Below are 22,743 nucleotides of genomic sequence, written 5' to 3' on the forward strand. Positions count from 1 at the left end.
TTTTGAATACCAATTGGTGTCTTAACGCAAACCCACGGTGGTCTAATATAAAGGTTGCATGCCGAGAGATGGTGACATCAGCAGCATTTCATCAAATACATTAAAACAGAGTTATCTCTTCGATCGCCTACATAAAAATTAAAAGATTTAACCGTTCAGCTATTGTCATGGTGACCAATCTTGAACACTTGGTATTCAAATTTTATAATGATCAAATAGCATAACAATTTTTTTAAAAAAAATAGTAAATGGATAAATTACACTCTTATTCAAATAACAATAACAATTAATTAACACTCGCATCATGGATACATCATGACAAGTTTAGTTATCCGTTACAAGTATAAACATTCTTGAAATATTAATAAACAATGATTCACGATAATCAGTCACAAGTGGCCAGATCTAATATTGCTGCCACCACTGAAATTCGTATATTGCGCATATAAAACCTTCTTCCATAACGCGCAACGAGCATGACCTTGTTCTCATGGTTAGCCTACCTGTGGTGCAGTTAACCTTAAATGAAAATGGGTAAATTACATTTTAAAGCAAATATGAGAGTACAATACCAAATGATAGAATTACGTTACCATGGATGAAATTACAGGTATGAACCAATGGTCATATTAAAATTTTTGATTAACTGGCGGCTATAGTCCAAATGCAACCCTTTGCACAAAGTCTGGCCTTCTCTTGCTTGGCATCCGGAGAAGACCAGTTATTTGGAGCTCAATCACTGCTCGGCAAAACCTTGCTCTGAAGGAGTCATGTTAAGGGTCATTTCAAAGAAAGCTAACTAATTACACATCAGTGCTTTTATTCTGAGAAAGCCATAAACATGTAGCAAACCATTCACTCCTGAAGAGTGAAGGCGAGAATTGTCTTTGCATGAGCTTTGATAATTGTGTATGGGTCCAGGCTTTCCAAACCAAATAAGATGTGCATATGCAAGTATGAAACATGTGAAACAAACAGTTACTTTACATGCCGCATGCAAAGTAACTTGCATAAAACAAATATGTCTATCCATCCAACTTGCTCTTAAACTTAGTCACAGGTTTTGAGCAATTCTTTAGTCAAGCAATCAAAGTTCATGATAAATGCAAATATTAAGTGCTGAAAAGCAAGAAGAGCAAAGGATACTGAATCATAGCATCACCCTCTATCAGTGCTGTTTTCATCTTCTTGGATGCAGGAGATTGTCCCTTCCGCTTGGTTTTGCTTCTGCTGCCAAGAATTGTTGCTTTAAAGGATTGGTACCAATCATGAAGATTTATAAGATCGCCATACTCTTGGGCCAATTTGTACCTGGCCCCACAAACTTTTATTACAAAATGAAATCAAGTGATGACATTAAATTTATTAACTGGTGTGTAAATTAATGACAGAAATAAAATGTATCGGCAGCCGTGATAGTAGAATACTTCCACAGCATTTAAGTAAATGATGCCTACTCTGGCATAATACCAAAAACCTAGATCATCTGTTCTAGTTAGGATTCACAGACGAAAATCTTTCAAGAAACTCATGTAGATTCATTTTACTGGCATTTCCCCAACCTTTGATGTTCAGTGCTTGCATTGAAGCATTCCCTCTAGTCAATAGATGAACATTAAATTTTTTCTAGAAGTTACAGGCCACGTAACTACAAGTGGTAGTGATCACTACATGTTTGAAAAAGTATGTCTGTTTTCTGAAGTGAAATCAGTAAAAGGAGGTGGAGCTTGCAACAAGACAATACCAATGCTGTATTACTTACATAATTGAGGTGTCATGCATCGATGATGATATAACACTGTCATGACTACCACAACAGCTGCACTGCAGATGAGCTCGAGATTTCAGAAGATCAACCTGAATTGTTCTCCTTGGATCTCCTATTAAAGCCTGAATAAATTAAATCTTGTCAACTGCAGGCAACATTAGCAAATGTAGTTTATTTTTTCTCTAAAGATAAGCAATTCCTTGAGGTATCTTTACATCATGAGCAAGTGAGAAAAAATACACCTGAAAGGAACATATTTGGTTGGATGACAAAAACACTGAACAGTATGTGAGCAACAGCAAACATGACTTAAACTTCGGAAACAAACTTGAACTCGTAATTAGTGATATAGAATGAGTTAGTTTTTTATGTAACTGATATTAGAGACAATAATTTTCATGTCCGATTCATTTTTCACATTTTCTACATTCTTGTCCTCTGGATGAAGGCCAATTCTGCTTAAGATGAGACATATAACCAGAAGACTAAAGCTTGAATGACAAACTATCAGTGCTTGTTGAGGCATGTTTGTTGAGATATGCTTGCATAACATGACAATCCCCAACCATCCACTTCACTTTTGAGTTGTATCCACTATTTGGTTGTCAGTCTCCAATAATATCTCACCATTTACAAACCAATGGCCAGTATCTCATAATTGGTGCTTGAAACCCAACAAGCCAAGTGCACTTAAAAAGGAAACTTAACATCTAATCTTTAGATTTAGCTCAAATTTTAGATCCCCTTTATAAAAAATATGTCAACACATATGTGCTAGAGGATCCATGACCACCAAAAGGGTTGCATGATGTGCTGGCCAAAGCTGGGTTTTGTCTCAGCCTGCCTGCCCAGAGTCCTTACAGCAAAAGCATGAACAAGCTTTTAATTATAATTTTATTGTAATTTTATAGCGACAAATTGCACCTATTTAATTTTCTGGATAGCCTAATTCATTGGTGATCTTGAGGTATTACAAATAGAACACATAAATCCAATTATTAAGGCCAAGCCAACCCTTCCATTGACAGCTGGATCCACCATCCATCATAAATTAACTCAGAAGAAATGTCAACACCATGTAAACCAACAGGGTTAAACTGTTAGAGAGATTTGGCAACAGGATGTCATGATGCACTTCAAAACCTATTTCCATTTTCATTAGTTATGACATGCATAGGATTGGTAGTGACCACGGTTGAGTCCTTGCAGACCTTCACCTTGGTTGGGAATTCAAAACGTTTGCCTATCACTTTGTATGCAGCAGATTCTTGGCAGGAACTGCAGTTTAATATGATGCTTCTGCCATATTATATGCTAAACCTGAACAATTGCTAGCGAAATTATAAACAAGGGTGAATTGGATGATATAGTGAGTTGACGACCATATCAACAAAAAATTCAAGCAAATATGTTGTGCCACAACAAAACAAGAAAACATTTATAGGAAATTTGACAACTTACAGTTTGTAGAATATGCACATGCTTGAAACAGATAATTTCATGAAAAGGAATACATTCAAATGGCACCAGCAAGTTCCTGAGAAAAATAAACAGATCAAAAGAACTTAAAACCAGGAAACAAAAACAGGGCAAACATTGTGATGATAAAAACTTTAAAAAAAAAAAAAAAAGGCAATGAACTAATAAGAAATTTTCTTCCAATAAAGTAGATAGCTAATGACAAAAGCACACAAATGGATAACTTAGGGTTTCTAACAACACAGCTGCTCTCAATATGCTCTTTGCAAATGGATGAGAAAGCATTCCAGCATACAATAACTAAATACAATATGTGAGTTTGTCATCATTAGGGATAGCAGGATTTTGTCATTTATACAGACAAGCAACAAAATCTTGACATTAAAATTATTACTAGAACTTCAGTAAAATGTATGGGGGATGGTTTGCCTTCTCTTAGCAAAATAGAAAGAGAATGAGCACATGCATGCAATTACCTTGTGCATCCAAATAAAAATATCCCCAAAACTTCTAAACCACACTAGTTTTGTATAAGTTTGGAATGGTTCAATCAAAGAATGTAAATGTGACAACAATGTGAAAGTGCATCCAGAACTAAATACTGTCATAAAAACAAAGAAAGCTTATGCAACATACAAGTAACAATAACAAACAGAACAAATAAAGAAATCAAATGTAAATCAAAAGATAACCTGATCCCTTTATAAACCAAATATACACACTCTGCACACATGATGTCACAAAGAAGATAGAAGAAACAAACTCTGACCTGACAATTGTCTCCAGCAGAGTGGCAGCCTTCTCATTTATTGATGATATGCTCTTCCTAGCATGCAGAAATTCTGACCTATAATTATGTAACCCAGAAGACCACTCAGTGATCAGCATAAATGTGAAGATGAACATAGGCCATTAACCACAAGTACCATGGAGAGAAAAATTCTAAAGAGAAGAGAAACATAAACGTAAGAAATAAAGTGTTCCCATTCTAGGCTTCTCTACACAACTCAGAGCGGAGATGGAGCAGAAATGACTGTGACTGTTATAGTTAAATTCAGCAGCAATAACAAGAAGGGCAGAAGGTAAAAACTCACTTGTCAACATCTGCACCATTCTCTTTCAAAATTTTCCCTCCATCCACAGATCTCATTATCAATTGAAGTTCCCTTACCTTCTCATGAATCTAAACAAATAATATGCAAACACTTCAGCAATTGACTTTGTCATAACCTCAAACAGCAATTTGTAATATATCTCCAAGAAAGAACAGAAAAAAGGCTATTATTCCAAGAAAAAAAAACATGGTACCAGAGCAGTGTACACCAATACTGACAGAAGTTGTTGAGATAGAACATAATGACTACTCAATTTTATTGCAACTGCCAAATGAATTTATTATGAATAGCCAATGCTTCTATCTAACAGCATATCTAAAATTTAGGAAACTAAAACTTAAAAACTTCGAAAGGAAAGGCATATCCTTGTATATGTCATGTTCATAATGAATGAACACACTTAGGATTGTTTGTTTAATTTCATGAGGTCCTTTTCACTTAAAACATAACACCACAATTGTGAAACCTAAATATTTTCAGCTAAGAAGTCAAAAAAAAGTGATGGGATGCCTATTGTGGCAATCATGGCATAGTGTGCTAGAGTGGAGTAACTCTCAAGAAGACAATAGCTTTAAGGCATCAATTTCTATTTACCAAAAGGCACATACATCACAAGGAAATAAGTCATGCACCTACGTTCTCCAACCAATGAGGAAATATATCCAAGTTTTTCACACACGATTAAAAATGAATTATATTCGACAGAACATTGAAATTGCTAATAGAAAATGAAAGGAATATGCAACCAGAATTTTACTCTGGAATGATAATATAACTGCTCTATTTGTATACATATCTCAAATCAGAAACAGGTTTTCATATTGTCCTGACTCATAACAGATCACAAACAACACCGAACATAAGAATCGCCTCCAATAAAAACTTCAGGAAAGGGTATGTCTTCGAGAAATTCTCAGGATGAGATGTTAAATAGTTAGTAAGCATCAGTCATACCTCTGGCATTCCTTTGGCATAAATGCTCCACATATCAAGCAAATTTATCAGTAATGCCATGGGAAGTTCCCTGATACAGAAGTAGAACATGAAATAACTAAAAAATTTAAAAACTATAAAAGAAAACACAAACAATAAAACACTTGGATAATGCTTCAAAATGTTAGCCAAAACAACTGTTTTATGTTTACAAAAAGGTGATATGCTTTGAGCACATAAATTCAGAGATGAGCGGCATAAATTGATAAGGTACGGAAATAATGGCATAAGACGGGAGAAGATTTTTTAGGGAAATAGATGGATTGGAGAACATAGTCACACATCAGCCCATGTGTAACGTATATGGATATGGAAAAAAGTGTAGCAAGAGATGCATATTCACAGGCTTTCAGTCATTAACATAATGACCAACAAGTCCCATCAAACGAGTGTAGTCACATACCTTACCTTATATATTGCCTGAGCAATGGATCCTCCTTTTGCAGGAGTGAATACCCCACCAGGAAAAATATCTGTTGATGATGTGTCATCTGGACAGTTTAAGGTGTATGAAGATGGATCAAGAGCTTCACAGAAGATGTCGAAAAATCGCATTTTGTTAAATTTTCCAGTTTCAAATAGGCACTGCAACATAATCATATGAGAAAAAGGACAATGTCAAATGTCAGTACCCATATATGTGTCCCACCATACTACAGAATAAACAGCAAGCAGAAGGGCAGGGTCAACCAGAAAAAAATATTTCAAAATTTTGCAGCATTGGCCATAATTTCAACTAAGGCTTGAAAGACACCAATGAAATTAAAATACCAATAAAAAAGAGCAGAATGTGATAGCATGACATCCAGACTACATAATACATGATGGACCATCCAAAGCAGAACTGTGTATTCAATACTTATAATAAATTTACCCCCAGTTCCATGAAAGCCTCATCATGCTTTTGAATTGTGTAATCAATACTTATAAGTTTCAAATACCAGTATTAGTTTGATCATAGGCAAAATATAGCTATCACATTAAAGAACTGAGCAAACTGCATGCATTTCACTTCTTAAAATTTGCATCAACTTCAAAATAACAACTAAAATATAGGGCATACCATCACAATAGAGCCCCAATTTTTGTGCAGCCTCCTCAACTCATTCAGCCCATTTACAAAAGCATCACCAGCTCTTTCAAAGCCTTTTTCCCTGGAAAGACCTCCTTGGATGATCAGTGACACAATAAATTCCAAGTCCATATTACTAAGCATGAATTGAGTGTTTAAAACCTTTTGTGCAATGAAAGAATGGATGTGTATTTACAAACATCAGGCAGTATTTCATGTTTATGAAGCCAAGCAACCTGCATGGAGAGGTTATCTCTGGGTAAGCATCAAACAGAGTAAACAAAACCTTCACAGAAAATGGTAGTGAAATAACTTAAAACAAATTGCTGGAAGTAAACAAGACAAACATGTGCATGGATACTATTGTCGATAAAAACTTCTAGATGGATCAAAAACAGGAATGTTCAAATAGGACATATGCATATTAGATAAAACAATGTCGAAATCCTTATACATGAAGTTTTGTTACAAGTATACAAAAGCATTTATAAAGATGAGAGCTCTTTCTTGTTCAAGCAGTAACATGGACTATGAGATGAGAGGTCATGCACACAACAACAGTAGATAATGTGGACCATGCAAACAACACCAGCATCAACCATGTGACAAGCATGGCTCCAATGCAGTGGCCCCTCCCATGCCAGACCAGCTAAAGGTTATTATGTTTAATATATGTTTCTCCAATTTAATCACAAAAAATAAGATGAATATTAAAAAAGGGAAATTGAGCCATAATTTGTAAAACCTTAGTTCCTTCTTCTCAAGGTAAAACTGCAAAGCAAGAAGCCTAAATAGAAAGAATCAAGGGAAAGATTCACAGGTGATGTAAAGAGATTCTCCCCAAGCATCCTTATTATATGCCTAAGTTATTTATAAACATTGATCGATTCAGGATTAATAAGTGAATCAGTTCCAACTTCCAACAGTATCATTCAGGTACATTTGATAACAAAGATCCAATCCTATATTATGCTTCACGAAAGGTCAAGTATATTTCAATATTTGTAGTAGTCAGATAGAGTAAATAACCAACAAACTTTTTTAACATATTATTGTGCCTATATTTATTGCAAGTGCCATTTTATTTAATTTGTGGATACGGCATGTTGGAAACAAAGTAACAAAAAATCATTGAGAAACATCAAATTGAGGTGTCCCAGTGCATTTCATGCCCAATACTGAGATAATGCTATATGTTTGCGAGGAAAGAACTAACTAGTATCATAAACTTTAAAAAAAATGTATATGTCTAGGTATTGAGTCAAAAAATGTAAGATTGTATGTTATTGCAGTTTATAAACAGCAAAACAACCAATACTAGCAATCAGGAAAACAAACTAAGTTGGAGAGAGAAGAATAACCTCACAATCATCCTGCAGTACCCCATAACCAAGAAAACTTAAGTGCTCCATCGAGAAATGTTTGATGCATGCAAGCTGAAGAAGAATATTTCACTATGGTGTCTGGTTCCAGGTGCAAATGGTGATAATCAAGAAACAAAGTGAAACAAGAGCACTAACCTTTAATGCTCTGATGAAAGAGGTGACAGTTCCATCATGTTTTAGAAAGTAGCTTCTTAAGAAAACAGCGACTTTGTGTGAAATTGTGAATCTTGTGCATGGTTTCACCAGAACAGCCTCAATTAGAGCATTCATTCTCTCACAAGGAGTCCCTAATGTGAACTTACAGGGCAGCAAGCATCGTAACGCACCTGATGGGAGTAGTCTCTTTGGAGCACCAACAGTGGTTGCAACTCCCATTATAAAAATGACTGGTATCTTTATTGCCCATTCACTACAAACAGTGGAAGGAGAAAGATAAATGCTATGAAAAAGAGAGATTCTCAAAAACATCAGGAACAAAACCATCAAAAACCATTAATTTTCTTTGAGATAAGACCTCATCATCAAAATGAACTCAGCCAAAACATCACCATTACTTCTTTCCATGTCATCAATAATGACAACTACCGGATTATCGTGCCTTGAGAACTCAGAGTACCATGATCCCAGCACAGAAATATCAGCTACCTGTATACATTGATAACAATATGAAACATCCATAACAAGATGTACACAGCAATATCAGCTACCAAAATCAATGCCTTACATCTGCAGCATCTGGGACCAACGTTCTCAACAAGCTACTAATACAGGATCCAATTCCATGTTTGGCAGAGAAATCCAGTGATGAAAGATTAGCAACATGACATCCACTGCATTTCAAGTGCTCACCAAGTTCTTGAAATGTAAGCAAATCATCCACAAACTCGGCGTTCTCTGCAAGGGCACCCTCCAACAATAAACAAACACAAGACCAAACCCACGATGAAGAACAAGACATGATAAAAAAGCTTACTGGTGCATATAAAAGCTGTAGGTATTTGTTTGCATAAAGCATCAGTTGAGAGAGGATACGGGCATGTAATCGCAATGGAAGGGACGGGACTGGTGGCTCGGATGGTTAAAAACGATTGTTGAACCCAGCAACGCACATCATCAAACAGGTTGAGATTGATCTTTCTGAGAACATCCTGCAGTGGAGATCAAGAGGTTAACTATCTCATTTGTTTTTAATGATTGAATTTCTTGTGAAAAAAAAATAGAGAAAGAGAGGTAACTGGCCTTGATAGTGGTATCGATCTTAGACCATGTTCGGTTGAAGGCATCAAACCGGAGCTGATCGAAGATCGGATCAGACGGATCGGTGGGCAAGGAATCATCGACGTTCTTGGAGGGTTTGGAGGGAGAACCAGAGAGATCAATCCTTCTCTTGGTCTTCTTGGAGGCTGGGGATCTCTCGTAGGTCTTTCGAGGTGCTGAAGATGAATGTGATGCTTTGTGGAGAACAAAGAATGGCTGCAAGAAAGAGAAGGGAGAGGTGAGAAGGAGATGAAAAACAAAGATGATGAAGGAGGAGGAGGAGGAGGAGAACCTGGAGATTGTGATTGCCGGAGATGCCATCGGAGGCGGGCGGCGGAGAGGGAGGATCGGAGCTGGGGCAAGAGGCCATGGCCGCTAATGGTGATTTCAAAAAGAGGGGCGATGCTTAGGGTTTATAGCGCCATGTGTTTTTGGCGGGAAGAAACACATGTGCGGTATGATCACCGCCTTTTATACTGTTGGTGGCTTAAACGGTTAAACCAACAGCGGAGAACCAGATTCACTATGATTTTTGGAGAAAAAATGAAATAACAAATTTCTTGAATGAATGGTGGTATACACATTTCCTAAATCATTGGTTTTTAAAAATTTAAAATAATTTTAAAATGCAACAAATTAATTTTTAGAGATTGATTTACAATATGATGGTGAAAATGGATCAGTGTTTGACTCACTAATGAATTATTGACTCTTATAATTGATAAAAATGATTAACTAATTTTTTCTAAAATAGAGCGATAAGCACCAACTCAGGGGAGCATATATAGGGTGAGAGAATTATTACAACTTCCTCACCCTGTTGATTATGGAATTAGAGTTATTTCATTTAGTTTTTAATTTTTTTCCAAACAAAATTCAAGTTTTTTTTTATGTCAGTTGTCACCAAATATTAAATTTTTAATTATTTAATAATTCAATTCTTAGTTAATTGAATTAGCCTAACCGACCAATTCAACGCTACTAAACTTAATATGCTTTGTTGTTGTCTTAAAATGCCTTGCTATTAGAAACTTTAACCAATAAAATCTCAAAGCAAACTTATTAAAAACACTAATTATAAAAGTCATATCTACTTGACCTGGGACAACATCATATTTCTAAAAAAGAAAATCATGAATTTTTTAAATAAAAGATAAAATTAAAGTCAATAGTCTCATCCACCCTTTCACATTCACGAGGTAGTTGGTTACATATTCTTCTCCCAATTATGATTTGTTCACATTTTCTCCAAAATATATATATATATATATATATATCAAAAGACACCGTTTGGTTAAAACGAGTCTTCTCACAGACCAAGTCAGAGAATAGTATTAATGAGTCTTCTCACAGACCAAGTCACATAATAATATTTAAATCCAATGAGCATTTATATTTAACAAACTTTTTGAGAAAGGCGACAGCGAAACCGAGATAAACACGTGGGGAGAAAAGCTCACCACCGAATCGTACCTTCACTTTGCGTGAGATAGAGATTGAACTCGGGGAACCACGCTCGACACTCGAGATGAACACCCTCTGTAAAGAATCCGATGCTAATAGACCAAATGGTCATTGGCATATTTAACAAACTAGAAACAAATTCAAGAAAAAAAATTTTACACACACTCACCACAAATTAATTAAAAACCTTTTCAAAGAAAATTCCAAAAAAAACTCAGAAAAAACATATAATGGAGAAAGTACAAGTGAAGGACTCCAATTAATTAAATACCAAGTCTTCCCCAAACCTGAGTCAAGACTAGTATTTAAATCCAAATAAATTCAATAAAAATAATTAACAATTGCAAACGCTCACCACATATCATTAATTAAACACCTACACAAAATGAGGAAAAAAGAATTCAGAAGAAGAAGAAGAAAGGAAAAGCCCAACAACAACAACAACAACAGCAACAGCAACAACAACAACAGCAACAAGAACTAGGCAGAAGGATTAACCAATGGGCGCTCGGTAAAGAAAGACAAGCACCTCAATCCCAACTTATTCCTCTCACGCTTCTCAATCCCAATAACAAGAAACAAAACGAACATGATCCCAGTCCCAAGTGAGCAAGTCCATGACAAGAGAGGTCCCATGCATGGCAGTGATGTACGTGAGTTGAAGGCTCGAGTAAGCAACAACGAAGGACCAGCGCACTCGACGTGATCTAACGGGCGCACCGGTGAGGAGCCAGAGGGTGAGCAACATGGAGTCACCGAAGCCAACCCAGGCGGCAGTCATGAAGAGCCAGTACCTCTTGCGGTGCTTGTCACGCATGATGGGAGCTCCGGCTTCATGGCCATTGTCATCTTGCCAAAACCCACCTGGAGGGTTAGAGCCTATCTGGTAGGTGAGGGCGGTGATGAGAGTGGCCACCACTAGGAGAGTGCTGCTCTCGTTGCCCTCCCAGCCACGGTGGTGTTGTCTCTGCTGCTGCTCTTCTGCTTGTTGTTGTTGCTGTTGTTGATGTTGTTGATCTTGTGATGGAAGAGGTGAGTTTTTGGGGGAGATGTCAACTGTGGTTTGATCGGTTGTTTGAGACATAATGGTTGTTATGTTTTGGGGTATGGTTGGGAGGGGTATGTTGATATATATATATATATATATATATAAGAGGAATATAAGAGTGGGGTTGACTTGTTAGGGTGATTTTGAAGTGTGAATGTACGGGAGGGTAGGAAGCTGCTTGGAAGAAGCATGAGCATGAGCGTGTCCATTTTGATTTTTCGCTTGAGGTTTAACTTCCATGAAAGATCAATATAGTTCCGGGTGGTAGTTTGGTTCTAATGTTGTAGCAGAATTAATGGAACTGAAATATAGTCAAAATTAATGAATGGGGAGAATTGGTTCTAGAGGCAAGTAAGTGACTAGGCAGTCAGCACGGTCAATGCAATGGGAATTATTCCAGGAAGTTTCTTGATTTATCAATGATTGTAATATAAATTAAAAAAAAAAATTAAAGCAAGAAAGGTATATGTAAAATTAGCTACATTTACAGAAGCAAGGTGACTGATGTAGAACGCGCTTATGAAGGCCAAGAAGAAAAGATAAGAAAATTAAAAAGACTAAGATCAACCCAAAGTGGCTAAGTCAATAAAAAGTGAGGTTCGATTCCAAATATGACGAAGATGTTGGTGAGTTCACGGCCACATCGTTGAGAAACCAACACAAGCCGCGGTGACAAAACTCGGAGTACAACTTCTTTCCGCTCTCTTGCCAGAATCTCAATGTCGACTTTTGTTGGTCCAAATTTTTTTAAAAAATAATGGAAACAATTTAAAAATGCAATAAACTTCTCTTTAAAAGTTTCATTTGCAATTTATGTAAAGATGAGTCAGCATTTCACTTGCTAATGGTCTATTGACTCTTCATAATTGATGAAAATAAGATATGCTTGTTGTGGAAAAACAAACAGAGAATATGCTAAAATAGAGAACGAAAATGAAAAATGCACAAGAACATAGGAATTTAACGTGATTCGGTTTTGAATCAAACCTACATCCACAAAACAGCAAGAAAACCCTTCTATCTTCAATAATGAACAATTTACATATACAGAGGGGAAAAACAAGGGAAAAAGTTTCATAAAATCTCCCTAAGTTATTCCAAAAGTTGGTCAATGAGCTCACAAATAAGTAAAATAGCAAATCAACCTAAATAAAATAATATGGGGTTGAAAATGCAAAATGAGTCATCTTGGTTAAGCGCCCAATCAACAATCTCCACTTTGATGAGATTTGCAAGTAATACCACAAACCACCTCATCATCAACATCCACTTTAGTATTAACTTCAAATAATTTTAAAAGTTATTATTGATTTCATGATTTAATTAAAAAATAAATTATAAGTCTTTTTGTGTTTTCATATTCAAATATATTCATTAAAATTAATTTTTTAATAAATTAAAAAATTTATATAATTTTTTAAACAAAATTTAGGTTAAATAAATAATCAACGGAAAAAATAATTTATTAATTATAAAACAAATAAAGAATTTAAATATAAAAAAAACACACTTATATATTTTTTAAAAAATTATCTAAAAGTTTAATAAATTTTAAAACACTAATAAATTAAAAAAAACCCAAAAATAAGTCAACTTGTTGATTATAAAATAATTCAGAGATTAAAATGTAAAAAATCATGATTTTTTATTTAAAAATACTTTAGCGATTCGATCAAGTCACTCAGCATTTTGATCATAATTAGCCATTTGGTTAAAATAAAATCATGATAATACTAATAATCATAATAGGCTATTTTTAGTCAGCCCTATCTCGATCCATGTGTTTTGAAAAATCGATGCTGATCGATGGTCACCCAATGGGATAGTCAGTTTTGATAATTAAAATAATTCTAGGGCCATTTGGTTAAACAATAAAAATAAGACTACTTTTAGTAAAAAGACCCTATTCTCCTTGATCCTAATTGTGGTTGGTTCATATATTTTTATCCTTAAAAAAATATATATCTAAAAAAACTCCGTTTTGTTAAATCAAGTCTTCTCCTAGACAAACTAATATTTAAATCCAATAAACATTTATAATCAACAAACTAGAAATAAATTCAAGAAAAAAATTTAACCCTTTCATAGAACATTTCGAAAACACAACTGAGAAAGGATAAAGTGTAGCGACTCCTACCATTCAAGTATTCTGCATGTATTGTGAGTTAAGACTAATATTTAAATTCACTAAATTTATTTTTTTAAAAATAATGTGAATAATTTAATAAATTTATAAAAAAAACACTACCACTTAATTTTAATGAATAAATCACTAAATTTATTATTTTTTTAAATAAAATAGATAATTCATTGATTGTTTTTAAAAAAAATTAAACCCAACACCATTTATTTAATTGGAAAACCCACTAAATTCAGTGCAATACAAAAATTTTAACAAACACGCACAACATATCAATAATTAAACACATAAACAAAGAAAGACAACAAATTATTATTATTATTATTATTATTATTATTATTATCAACAATAATTATAATATGTCTTAAACGCATAATAATTGGGATATTATTATAATTCAATGAATGCCTAATTTAGTAATTTGCTATTTAAATTTTTTTTTTAAAATATATATTCAAACAATTTCACAAATATAATAATACTTCTACATTAACATATCAAAATATAAAATCCTCCATCCGTTCCTTTTTATCTGTCACAAATCCATGTTATTTTTTATCTGTCATTCTCTAACATCAATAAGCATTTATTATTTTTTTTCTAAAATTACCCATAACACTTTATTCAATTCTCTTCTTGGAATTAAATATGAGAAATAAATGTGAAGATATAAATTAGGGTAATTTTGGAAAGATAACTAAGTTTTTATAAAATTTTGCGAAATAATTAAGTTTATTAGTCCGTAAGATTCGGTTACTCTCTCTCTGTTCCTAAATACATGTCGTTTAAAGATGGTACACAAGAATTAAGGATAGTATTAAATTATTTAAATTTTAACATAAAAAACAACCACATTACTAAACTATTCCTCTTTTAAAACCATGTATTTTTTGGGACTATAAATATTTCTCTCTTCATTTATATGACTTAAGAAATTAAAGATGAGTAAAATTGGAAAAAAAAAAATATTACTTTAATATTGTAAAATGACAATTATTTTAGAATTTTTTTTTTCTTCTGAAAATAACATGTATTTAATTTAGAGAAGCACTTTTTGAAAAGGTGGATAAACCGCGTATATTAGTGCAGGGAATAAAAAAAAAGCAAAGAGATCCACGAAGTGGTACAAAGCGAAAGAACAATCGAAACATATCAAAAAGCAGTGAGGCGGGAGTGCCCTCACTGGACCAACATGCGTAGTAATGTACTCTTTACTCCGTCAGGCAGAGAAGCACTTTGTTGAGAAGTTCTTCCACTGAACTTAAATTTTGAAGAGCTACTCCAAACATGACCTAAAAACTCAACAACAAATTTTTTTTAAAAAAACAAAGTAGCAGCAGCAGCAACAACTAGGCAGAAGGATTAACCATTAATGCTCGATGGCTCGGTAAAGAAAAACAAGCACTTGCATCCCAAGATTCCCAACCAATTCATCTCACGCTTTCCAATCCCAATAGCGAGAATGAAAACGATAACAGCCCAAGTGATCAAGTCGAAGATAAGAGGGGTACCATGCACGGCAGTGATGTACGTGAGTTGAAGACTCGAGTAAGCGATGAGAAAGGACCAGCGCACTCGGCAAGAGCTCACAGGCATGCCGATGAGGAGCCAGAGAGTAAGAAGCATGGAGTCAATGAAGCCAACCCAGGCGCCAGTCATGAAGAGCCAGTACCTAACGCGGTGCTTGTCACGCATGATGGGCGAGCCAGCTTCATGCCCATTGTTGTCATCTTGCCAAAACCCACCCGGAGGGTTAGAGCCGATCTGGTAGGTGAGGGTGGTGATGAGAGTGGCCACCACTAGGAGAGTGCTGCTCTTGTTGCCCTCCCACCCAATGTGCTGCTGCTGCTGCTGCTGCCCTTCATGTTTTTGTTGTTGTTGTTGTTGTTGTTGTTGTTGTTGATCTTGGGATGGACGAGGTGAGTTTTGGTGGGAGATGACAATTGTGGTTTGATCGGATGTTTGAGACATGATTGTTATGCTTTGGGGATATATATGCATGGTTTGGGAGGGGTAGGTTGATTATATATATATGTATATATAAGAGGAACAATATTAGAGTGAAGTGTGAGAATACAGGAGGCTAGGAAGGTGCTTGGGAAGAATCATGAGTGTGTCCATTTTGATTAATCACTTGAAGTTTAGCTTCTCCATGAAATATCAAAAATTTAGGGTGTGCTAGTTTGATTTTAATAATATATTGTAGGAGAAATAAAACTGAAATATATATAGTCCAAATGCATGAATGGGAGACATGCAATTGGTTCCAGCTAGAGACAAGCAAGTGACTCAGCAAAGTCAATGAAATGGGTTATTCCATGAAGTTTCTTTATTTATTAATGATTGTAATATATATTTAATAACAAAAAGTTGATGAAAAGAAAGAAAGGTATGTGAAAAATTAGCTACCCAAAGCTTTCGGAAGCAAGGTGACGTGTAGAATGTGCATGTGGTGGCTAAGAACAAACACAAAAATAGCAAAACATCAACTCAAGTGGCCAAGTCAATAATATTAAAGAATGATGTTCAATAAAGGTGAGCTCACGGGCGCCTTGCTAAGAAACCCAACTTAGGCGGCGGTCACGAAGAGCCACTTAAAACTCGAGGTACAAGTTCTTTCCAATCTCTCGCCATAATCAGGAGTTTTGTAGTTCAAGTTTTTTTTTAAAAAAAAAAAATTTAAAACAATTTAAAAATGCAATATATTTCTCTTTTAAAAAAAACATTGAAAACAATTTAAAAATGCATTATATTACTCTTTTAAAGCTTCATTTGCATGCACTTTAATGTAAAGATGGGTCCGCATTTTCACTTGCTAATGGTATATTGACTCTTTATAATTGATGAAAATAAGACATACTTCTTTAGTTACTTGTTAAATTATTGATATTTCAACAATTTTGGTCTTATAGTATTTCATTTTTTTGTTTTTCAAATTTTGTTTTTATTTTATTTAAAAAATTATAATTCTTAACATGTTTTATACTTGTCAAGGTGAGATATTGATGTTATTGTTATGGAGAAGATAATTAATGAGAAATAATTTGGAGCATCTTTGATATATATATATATATATATATATATATATTAGTTAAATGCTCATTTAATTTGAATTATTAAAATATTTTTTAAAATTTTAGTGTTGAACTTTTAAATGAGGCTATCTGAAAACAGGAGAGCTAGTGATAGATTCTACAAGGAAATAGTGTTCTCATCATGGTATACATTTTGATTATTTTATTAACTAAATTCAAATTTTGGTGAATATTTTGAAGTGTTATTTTTTTTTAACTATATGTTATTTAGTGGAATTTTCTATGTTGCTGTCTTAAAAATGCGTAACTATTAAAAACTTTAATCAATAAAATCTAAAAAGTTCTTAATGAATTTGTGGTTTGCCCACTTTATTCAAAATCATAAAAATAAAAAAATAAAATCTAAAAGCAAACTTATTAAAAACACCAACAAAGACATATCAAAACAACAAAATAGCGTGCGTCACTTTTGAAATATCTACTGAGTAAATCGAACATCATCGTATTTCTTAAAAAGAAAAACATGAATAAAATTATATATATATATATATATATAAAAGAACAAGAGCAAAAGTCACAAGAGCCTCATCCACCCTATAACATTCACAACTCACAAGATGGTTACATATTCTGCTTGATCCCAATTGTGATATATCAAAAGATTCCGTTTTGTTAACTCAAGTCTTCCCTACACAGAGTTGAGACTAATATTTAAATTCAATAAACATTTATAATTAACAAACAAGAAATAAATCGAAGAAAATAATTTGACACATACCACAAATTAATTAAATACCCTTTAAAAATAAAAAAATAAAAAAATAATAAACTGAGAAAGGATAAAGTGTAGCGACTCCTACCATTCAAGTCTTCTGCATGAATTGTGAGTGATGGCTAATATTTATATCCATTATATTTATTTTTTTAAATAAAATAGATAATTCATTGATTTATTTAAGAAAAAAACCAATACTACTTATTTAATGGGCAAACCACTAAATTCAATTCAATACAAAAAATTTAACAAACACCCACCACATATCAATAATTAAATACATAAACAAAGAAAAAACATTATTATTATTATTATTATTATTATTATTATTATCAATAATAATTCTAACATGTCATAAATAAATTTTAATTGAGATATTATTATAATTTAATCAATGTCTAATTTAATAATTTACTTATGAAAAGATATTTCTAAAAATATATATTTAAATAATTTTATAAATATAAAAATATTTCTGCATTAACAAATCAAAATATAAAATATACTTAACTCAAAAAGAAGCGCTTCTTTCACACGTTCTTCAACTTCCACAGAAATAAAAACTAATCCCCACATGGCCTAAAAGCCCAACAACAATTAAAAACCAGCAGCAGCAGCAGCAACAGCTAGGCAGAAGGATTAACCAATACCGTTGGCTCAGTAAAGAAAAACAAGCACTTAAATCCCAACCAATTCAACTCACGCCTTCCAATCCCAATAGCGAGAATGAAAACGATAACAACCCAAGTGATCAAGTCGAAGACGAGAGGGGTACTATACACTGCAGTGACGTACGTGAGTTGAAGACTCGAGTAAGCGATGAGGAAGGACCAGCGCACTCGGCAGGAGCTCACAGGCATGCCGAGGAGGAGCCAGAGGGTAAGCAGCATGGAATCAATGAAGCCAACCCAGGCGCCAGTCATGAAGAGCCAGTACCTTACGCGGTGCTTGTCACGCATGATGGGCGAGCCAGCTTCATGCCCATTGTTGTCATCTTGCCAAAACCCACCCGGTGGGTTGGATCCGATCTGGTAGGTGAGGGTGGTGATGAGAGTGGCCACCACTAGGAGAGTGCCGCTCTTGTTGCCCTCCCACCCAATGTGCTGCTGTTTCTGCTGCAGCTGCTGCCTTTGTTGTTGTTGTTGTTGTTGTTGATGTTGATCTTGGGATGGAAGGGGTGAGTTTTGGGGGGAGATGACAATTGTGGTTTGATCGGATGTTTGAGACATGATTGTTATGCTTTGGGGATATATGCATGGTTGGGAGGGGTACGTTGATATATATAAGAGGAAATATTAGAGTGAAGTGTGAGAATACAGGAGGCCAGGAAGGTGCTTGGGAAGAATCATGAGTGTGTCCATTTTGATTAATCACTTGAACTTTAGCTTCTCCATGGAAAGATCAAAAGTTTAGGGTGTGCTAGTTTGGTTTTAATAATATATTGTAGGAGAAATAAAACTGAAATATATAGTCCAAATGCATGGAATGGGGACATGCAATTGGTTCTAGCTAGCTAGAGACAAGTAAGTGGATTAGCACAGTCAATGAAATGGGAATTATTCCATGAAGTTTCTTTATTTAACAATGATTGTAATATATATTTAATAACAACAAGTTGATGGAAAGATAGAAAGGTGACGTGTTCAGAAGCAAGGTGACGTGTAGAATGAGCATGTGGTGGCTAACGATAAAGACAAAAATACCAAAACATCAACTCAAGTGGCCAAGTCAATATTAAAAAGTGAGTTCAATAAAGGTGAGCTCACGGGAGCCTTGCTGAGAAACCCAACTTAGGCGGCGGTGACGAAGAGCCACTTAAAACTCGAGGGTACAAGTTGTTTCCCATCTCTGGCCAGAATCAGCATGGAGTTTTTTAAATTGAATAAATCACGAATTTATTAAGAAAGATAAGAGAATAGAGAGTACCAAGTACAAATGAAAATAACCGAATAGAAAAACAACAATAATAAAACTGATATCCTCATCATGAATGAGGATATCTGTAAACAGTATTGGATAAAAAAACTAATGAAAAAGAGGGGTAAGATAATGAGCTGAGCTGGCGAAGTCAATCATCTGAAGACACAAACCTGTCCAGCAACAAAAGAAGCAGATTACTCTCGGTCTGTGGTGTACGTCATATCACCTATGGGATCGGTGGATCTAGAACTCAGGAAGTTGAGGGAACGCTTGATCTTCTGAGCGGCATCAGATGATTCCTGCTGAAAAGACTCCAAGTCTGCAAATATCCAAGAAATAAGCATATCAGCTATCTTATAAAGTGTAGAAGTAATGGATGAATATTTTTGGTTCAAAATACGATTGTTGCGTTACAGCTAGATATTCCAGAAAATGGCTCTAGTGCAGAGATCCCAAAGAATCCTAGTAGTAGTATTCAAGGAGGGATCCAAATGGTCCAGATATTGTAGAACAGAGGATGGAAGAGTAACAATATCAAATAACACATAGTAAAAAAAGACCAAATTCTATCCGAGAAAGAACAATCGATGAAGAGGTGGTCCACTTTTTCGTATTATTATGACATATAATACATGTGTCAGTGGCATTTGGATTGCAACACCTTTTTTGAATAGGTTCTCGAGAGTAAGAATTTTTGTTTTTCCAAGCAAGCGCAACAGAATAAATTTATTTTGTTAGGGGATTTTTGTCTTTTCCAAAATTTGGAGTAAAGTTGACTGTGAATTTGATATAGAAGATTCCATTTTTATCTAGAGACCTGGTATAAGAGTCATCTTGATCATTTGCACAGTCCAGAATAATATTCATTAGTAAGAAAAAGTCATCAACGGAGGCTGTTCTGAATGGATTACATTGGGAATTAAGTATATGAATAAATTGTCTTAGAGTAATCCAAGGAGAAGTGCAGTCCAAAAAAAGTGATGTCCAACGATCTTTTGGAGATTGACCCTCAAGCCATTTATCAAACCAAAATAGAGTGTTTTCTCCATTTCCAATTGATTTGGTTATGCATAATCGAAAGGAGGGTAGAATGGCATTAATTCCAGCACAGAAGAAAAGATTTATTTCTTGGTGGGTGATGAAATAAAATACCATGTGATTCTCTTATCGCGTAGTTGACATTGACAATTTTGGTCCAACAAGAGGCCGGCTTGGTGGTGAATTTCCACCACCACTTTCCTAGCAAGGCTTTGTTGAAAACCTGGAGATCAAGGATTCCCCAACCACCCATGCTACAGGGTCTACAAATTCTTTTCCAGGCAATCAACCTTATCCTCTTAGACCTTGATCAGGACCATTCCAAAGATTGAAAACAAGTTTTTTTTTGGAAAAAAACTGAAAATAATTTTAAAATGCAATATATTACTCTTTTAAAGTTTCATTTGCAAGCAATTTAATGTAAAGATGGGTCGGCATTTCACTTGCTAATGACATATTGACTTTTTATAATTGATGAAAATCAGAGATGCTTCTTTAGTTACTAGTTAAATGATATTTCTAGAATAAAATTTTGCTTTTTTGGTCTTATAGTATTTCACCTTTTTTTCCATCCAAATTTGTAATTGAATTAGCATTCCCAACAAACAACTATTAAAATAATAGAAATTTTAATCAATAAAATCTATAAGAAAATTTATTAAAAAACATTAATAAAAACATATAAAAACAATAGTAAATTCTTGTACCTATTCCTTTAATTTTTAATGAATCGCACTCTATTTATTGTATAAAAAAAATGTTGTCATTCTTAAAATACAACCTTTAAAATTACCACAATAACAGAATCCCAATGAATAAAATAAAAAATTTAAAGGTCCAGTGTTCTACCAGCTGATCTCAAACATCATCATATTACCAATATATATATATATATATATATATATAAATTCGTAGAGAATAAAATCGAGAAACTCCGATTATTTAAATCCAAATCATCCCCACTACCTACCATGTCAGAGACTTACTCCATTTATCAAGCAAAGTACAAACAAATATATGTATATATATATATATATATATATATTTCTTTAAAAATATAGATAATCCACTGATATGATTTAAACCCTTTACCATTAAGTTAAAACAGAGATGAAAACATACTAATGTTTTTTCTTTTTTTCTTTCTTTGTAATAAAAGACAGACAAAGACAAACAATTTAAATTAAACTTGAAAAACAAGGAAGTTCAGACTACAGAGAATAAATCACAGTAAAATTAATTAATTAAACAACTTTAAAGGAAAAAAATCACAACAACAAGAAGAAGAAACCAATCTACGCTCGGCGATCCAGATCTATTGCTCTCACGTACGCTACTCAATGCCAGAGCTTTTCACAGCAAGGTGAGTTGTGCAGCATGTACTTTTGACCTTCTTTCTCAAGTCCAACAACGAAAGTCAAGAAAATCATAACACCAGCCCAAGTGGCCAAGTCAATAATGAGTGAGGTTCCAAACATGGCGGAGATGTAGGTGAGTTGGAGACTGGAGTAGGCAACGATGAAGGACCAGCGCACACGGCGTGAGCTCACGGGTGCGTTGCCGAGAAGCCAGAGGGTGAGCAACATGGAGTCACCGAAGCCAACCCAGGCAGCAGTCATGAAGAGCCAGTACCTCTCCGGGTATAAGTCACGCATGATGGGGGCTCCCGCCTCGTGTTCTTTGCCGTTCTTGTCTTTACCGCTCTCTTGCCAGAATCCACCAGGTGGGTTGCATCCGATTTGATATGTGAGCGTTGTGATCAGCGTGGCTACCACAAGGAGTGTGCTGTTCTTGTTGGCATCCCAACCTGCAACTAGTTTTTGTTGTTGTTTTTGTTGATGTTCCTGTTGTGATGGTTCGCCGCTAGAATATGGTTGTTGCTTTTGGGTGAGCATCTCCAGATTGTCTACTATGACATCGGATTGATCAGACATTGCTTTTGGTTGGCCACTGTTAGTAACTTAGTATGTGTGATCACAATGAAATGTAGGGAGGAACAAGGCTGGTGGTTGCTGTACCTGCAAGAGCAGCAGAAAAACGGCTGGGATTTGATGGGGAAATGGATTGTGTCTTTGTCTACCAAAACAAACAAACAGTTCTCTCCAAATATATTGGAAGAGTATAGAGTAGAGGCCAGAGGGGAGGAATCTGTTCTTTATCATCTCTGATGAGGAGGCTTTTTCTTTAAATAGATAAATTATTAATTTATTAAAAAAAAAAACGATGGGAAACTAACCTTTTAGTAAAGATAATA

General features: G+C 34.6%; 2 protein-coding genes across 4 annotated transcripts; both read right to left on the minus strand.

Annotated features, from left to right (window-relative positions):
* Positions 1-272: 272 nt before the first annotated feature.
* Positions 273-9,441, minus strand: LOC120258202 (origin of replication complex subunit 3). Of its 3 annotated transcripts, none has more exons than XM_039265560.1 (18): positions 9,362-9,441; positions 9,052-9,285; positions 8,786-8,960; positions 8,537-8,706; positions 8,327-8,457; positions 7,948-8,221; positions 7,789-7,863; positions 6,590-6,663; positions 6,419-6,509; positions 5,759-5,940; positions 5,317-5,386; positions 4,342-4,430; positions 4,017-4,094; positions 3,230-3,305; positions 1,763-1,890; positions 1,147-1,311; positions 594-759; positions 273-519 (listed from the first exon to the last, which is right to left on the minus strand). In XM_039265560.1, exons 1-17 carry the CDS (start codon positions 9,437-9,439, stop codon positions 654-656), a joined length of 2,196 nt encoding a protein of 731 aa, XP_039121494.1. In that variant the 5' UTR covers positions 9,440-9,441; the 3' UTR covers positions 273-519; positions 594-653. The 3 variants fall into 3 exon arrangements, with proteins under 3 accessions (XP_039121494.1, XP_039121493.1, XP_039121495.1); XM_039265559.1 differs by having other exon boundaries at positions 274-503; XM_039265561.1 differs by lacking the exon at positions 5,317-5,386 and having other exon boundaries at positions 274-503; positions 5,764-5,940.
* A 1,331-nt stretch (positions 9,442-10,772) lies between these two features.
* Positions 10,773-22,583, minus strand: LOC120258243. Its single transcript, XM_039265599.1, has 7 exons — positions 21,829-22,583; positions 19,678-19,770; positions 19,478-19,531; positions 19,298-19,379; positions 18,159-18,773; positions 15,089-15,738; positions 10,773-11,709 (listed from the first exon to the last, which is right to left on the minus strand). The coding sequence occupies exons 1-7, from the start codon at positions 22,421-22,423 to the stop codon at positions 11,093-11,095; spliced, it is 2,706 nt and encodes a 901-aa protein (XP_039121533.1). The 5' UTR covers positions 22,424-22,583; the 3' UTR covers positions 10,773-11,092.
* Positions 22,584-22,743: the final 160 nt, after the last annotated feature.

The sequence above is a fragment of the Dioscorea cayenensis genome, chromosome 4 (genome assembly GCF_009730915.1).
Source record: "Dioscorea cayenensis subsp. rotundata cultivar TDr96_F1 chromosome 4, TDr96_F1_v2_PseudoChromosome.rev07_lg8_w22 25.fasta, whole genome shotgun sequence".
In the NCBI taxonomy this organism is placed as follows: domain Eukaryota; kingdom Viridiplantae; phylum Streptophyta; class Magnoliopsida; order Dioscoreales; family Dioscoreaceae; genus Dioscorea; species Dioscorea cayenensis.

Excerpts from the sequence above, each read along its gene's own strand:
- LOC120258202 (XM_039265560.1), bottom strand. The coding sequence starts at position 9,439 with ATGGCCTCTTGCCCCAGCTCCGATCCTCCCTCTCCGCCGCCCGCCTCC. Across the intron at positions 8,222-8,326 it reads GAGTTCATTTTGATGATGAG|TGAATGGGCAATAAAGATAC; the intron begins GTCTTATCTCAA and ends CACTGTTTGTAG. Across the intron at positions 3,306-4,016 it reads CTGCTGGAGACAATTGTCAG|GAACTTGCTGGTGCCATTTG; the intron begins GTCAGAGTTTGT and ends TATTTTTCTCAG.
- LOC120258243 (XM_039265599.1), bottom strand. The coding sequence starts at position 22,423 with ATGTCTGATCAATCCGATGTCATAGTAGACAATCTGGAGATGCTCACC. Across the intron at positions 19,532-19,677 it reads TAGATCCACCGATCCCATAG|ATATCCTCATTCATGATGAG; the intron begins GTGATATGACGT and ends TACTGTTTACAG. Across the intron at positions 18,774-19,297 it reads GGTTTCTCAGCAAGGCTCCC|AAGCATAACAATCATGTCTC; the intron begins GTGAGCTCACCT and ends CATATATCCCCA.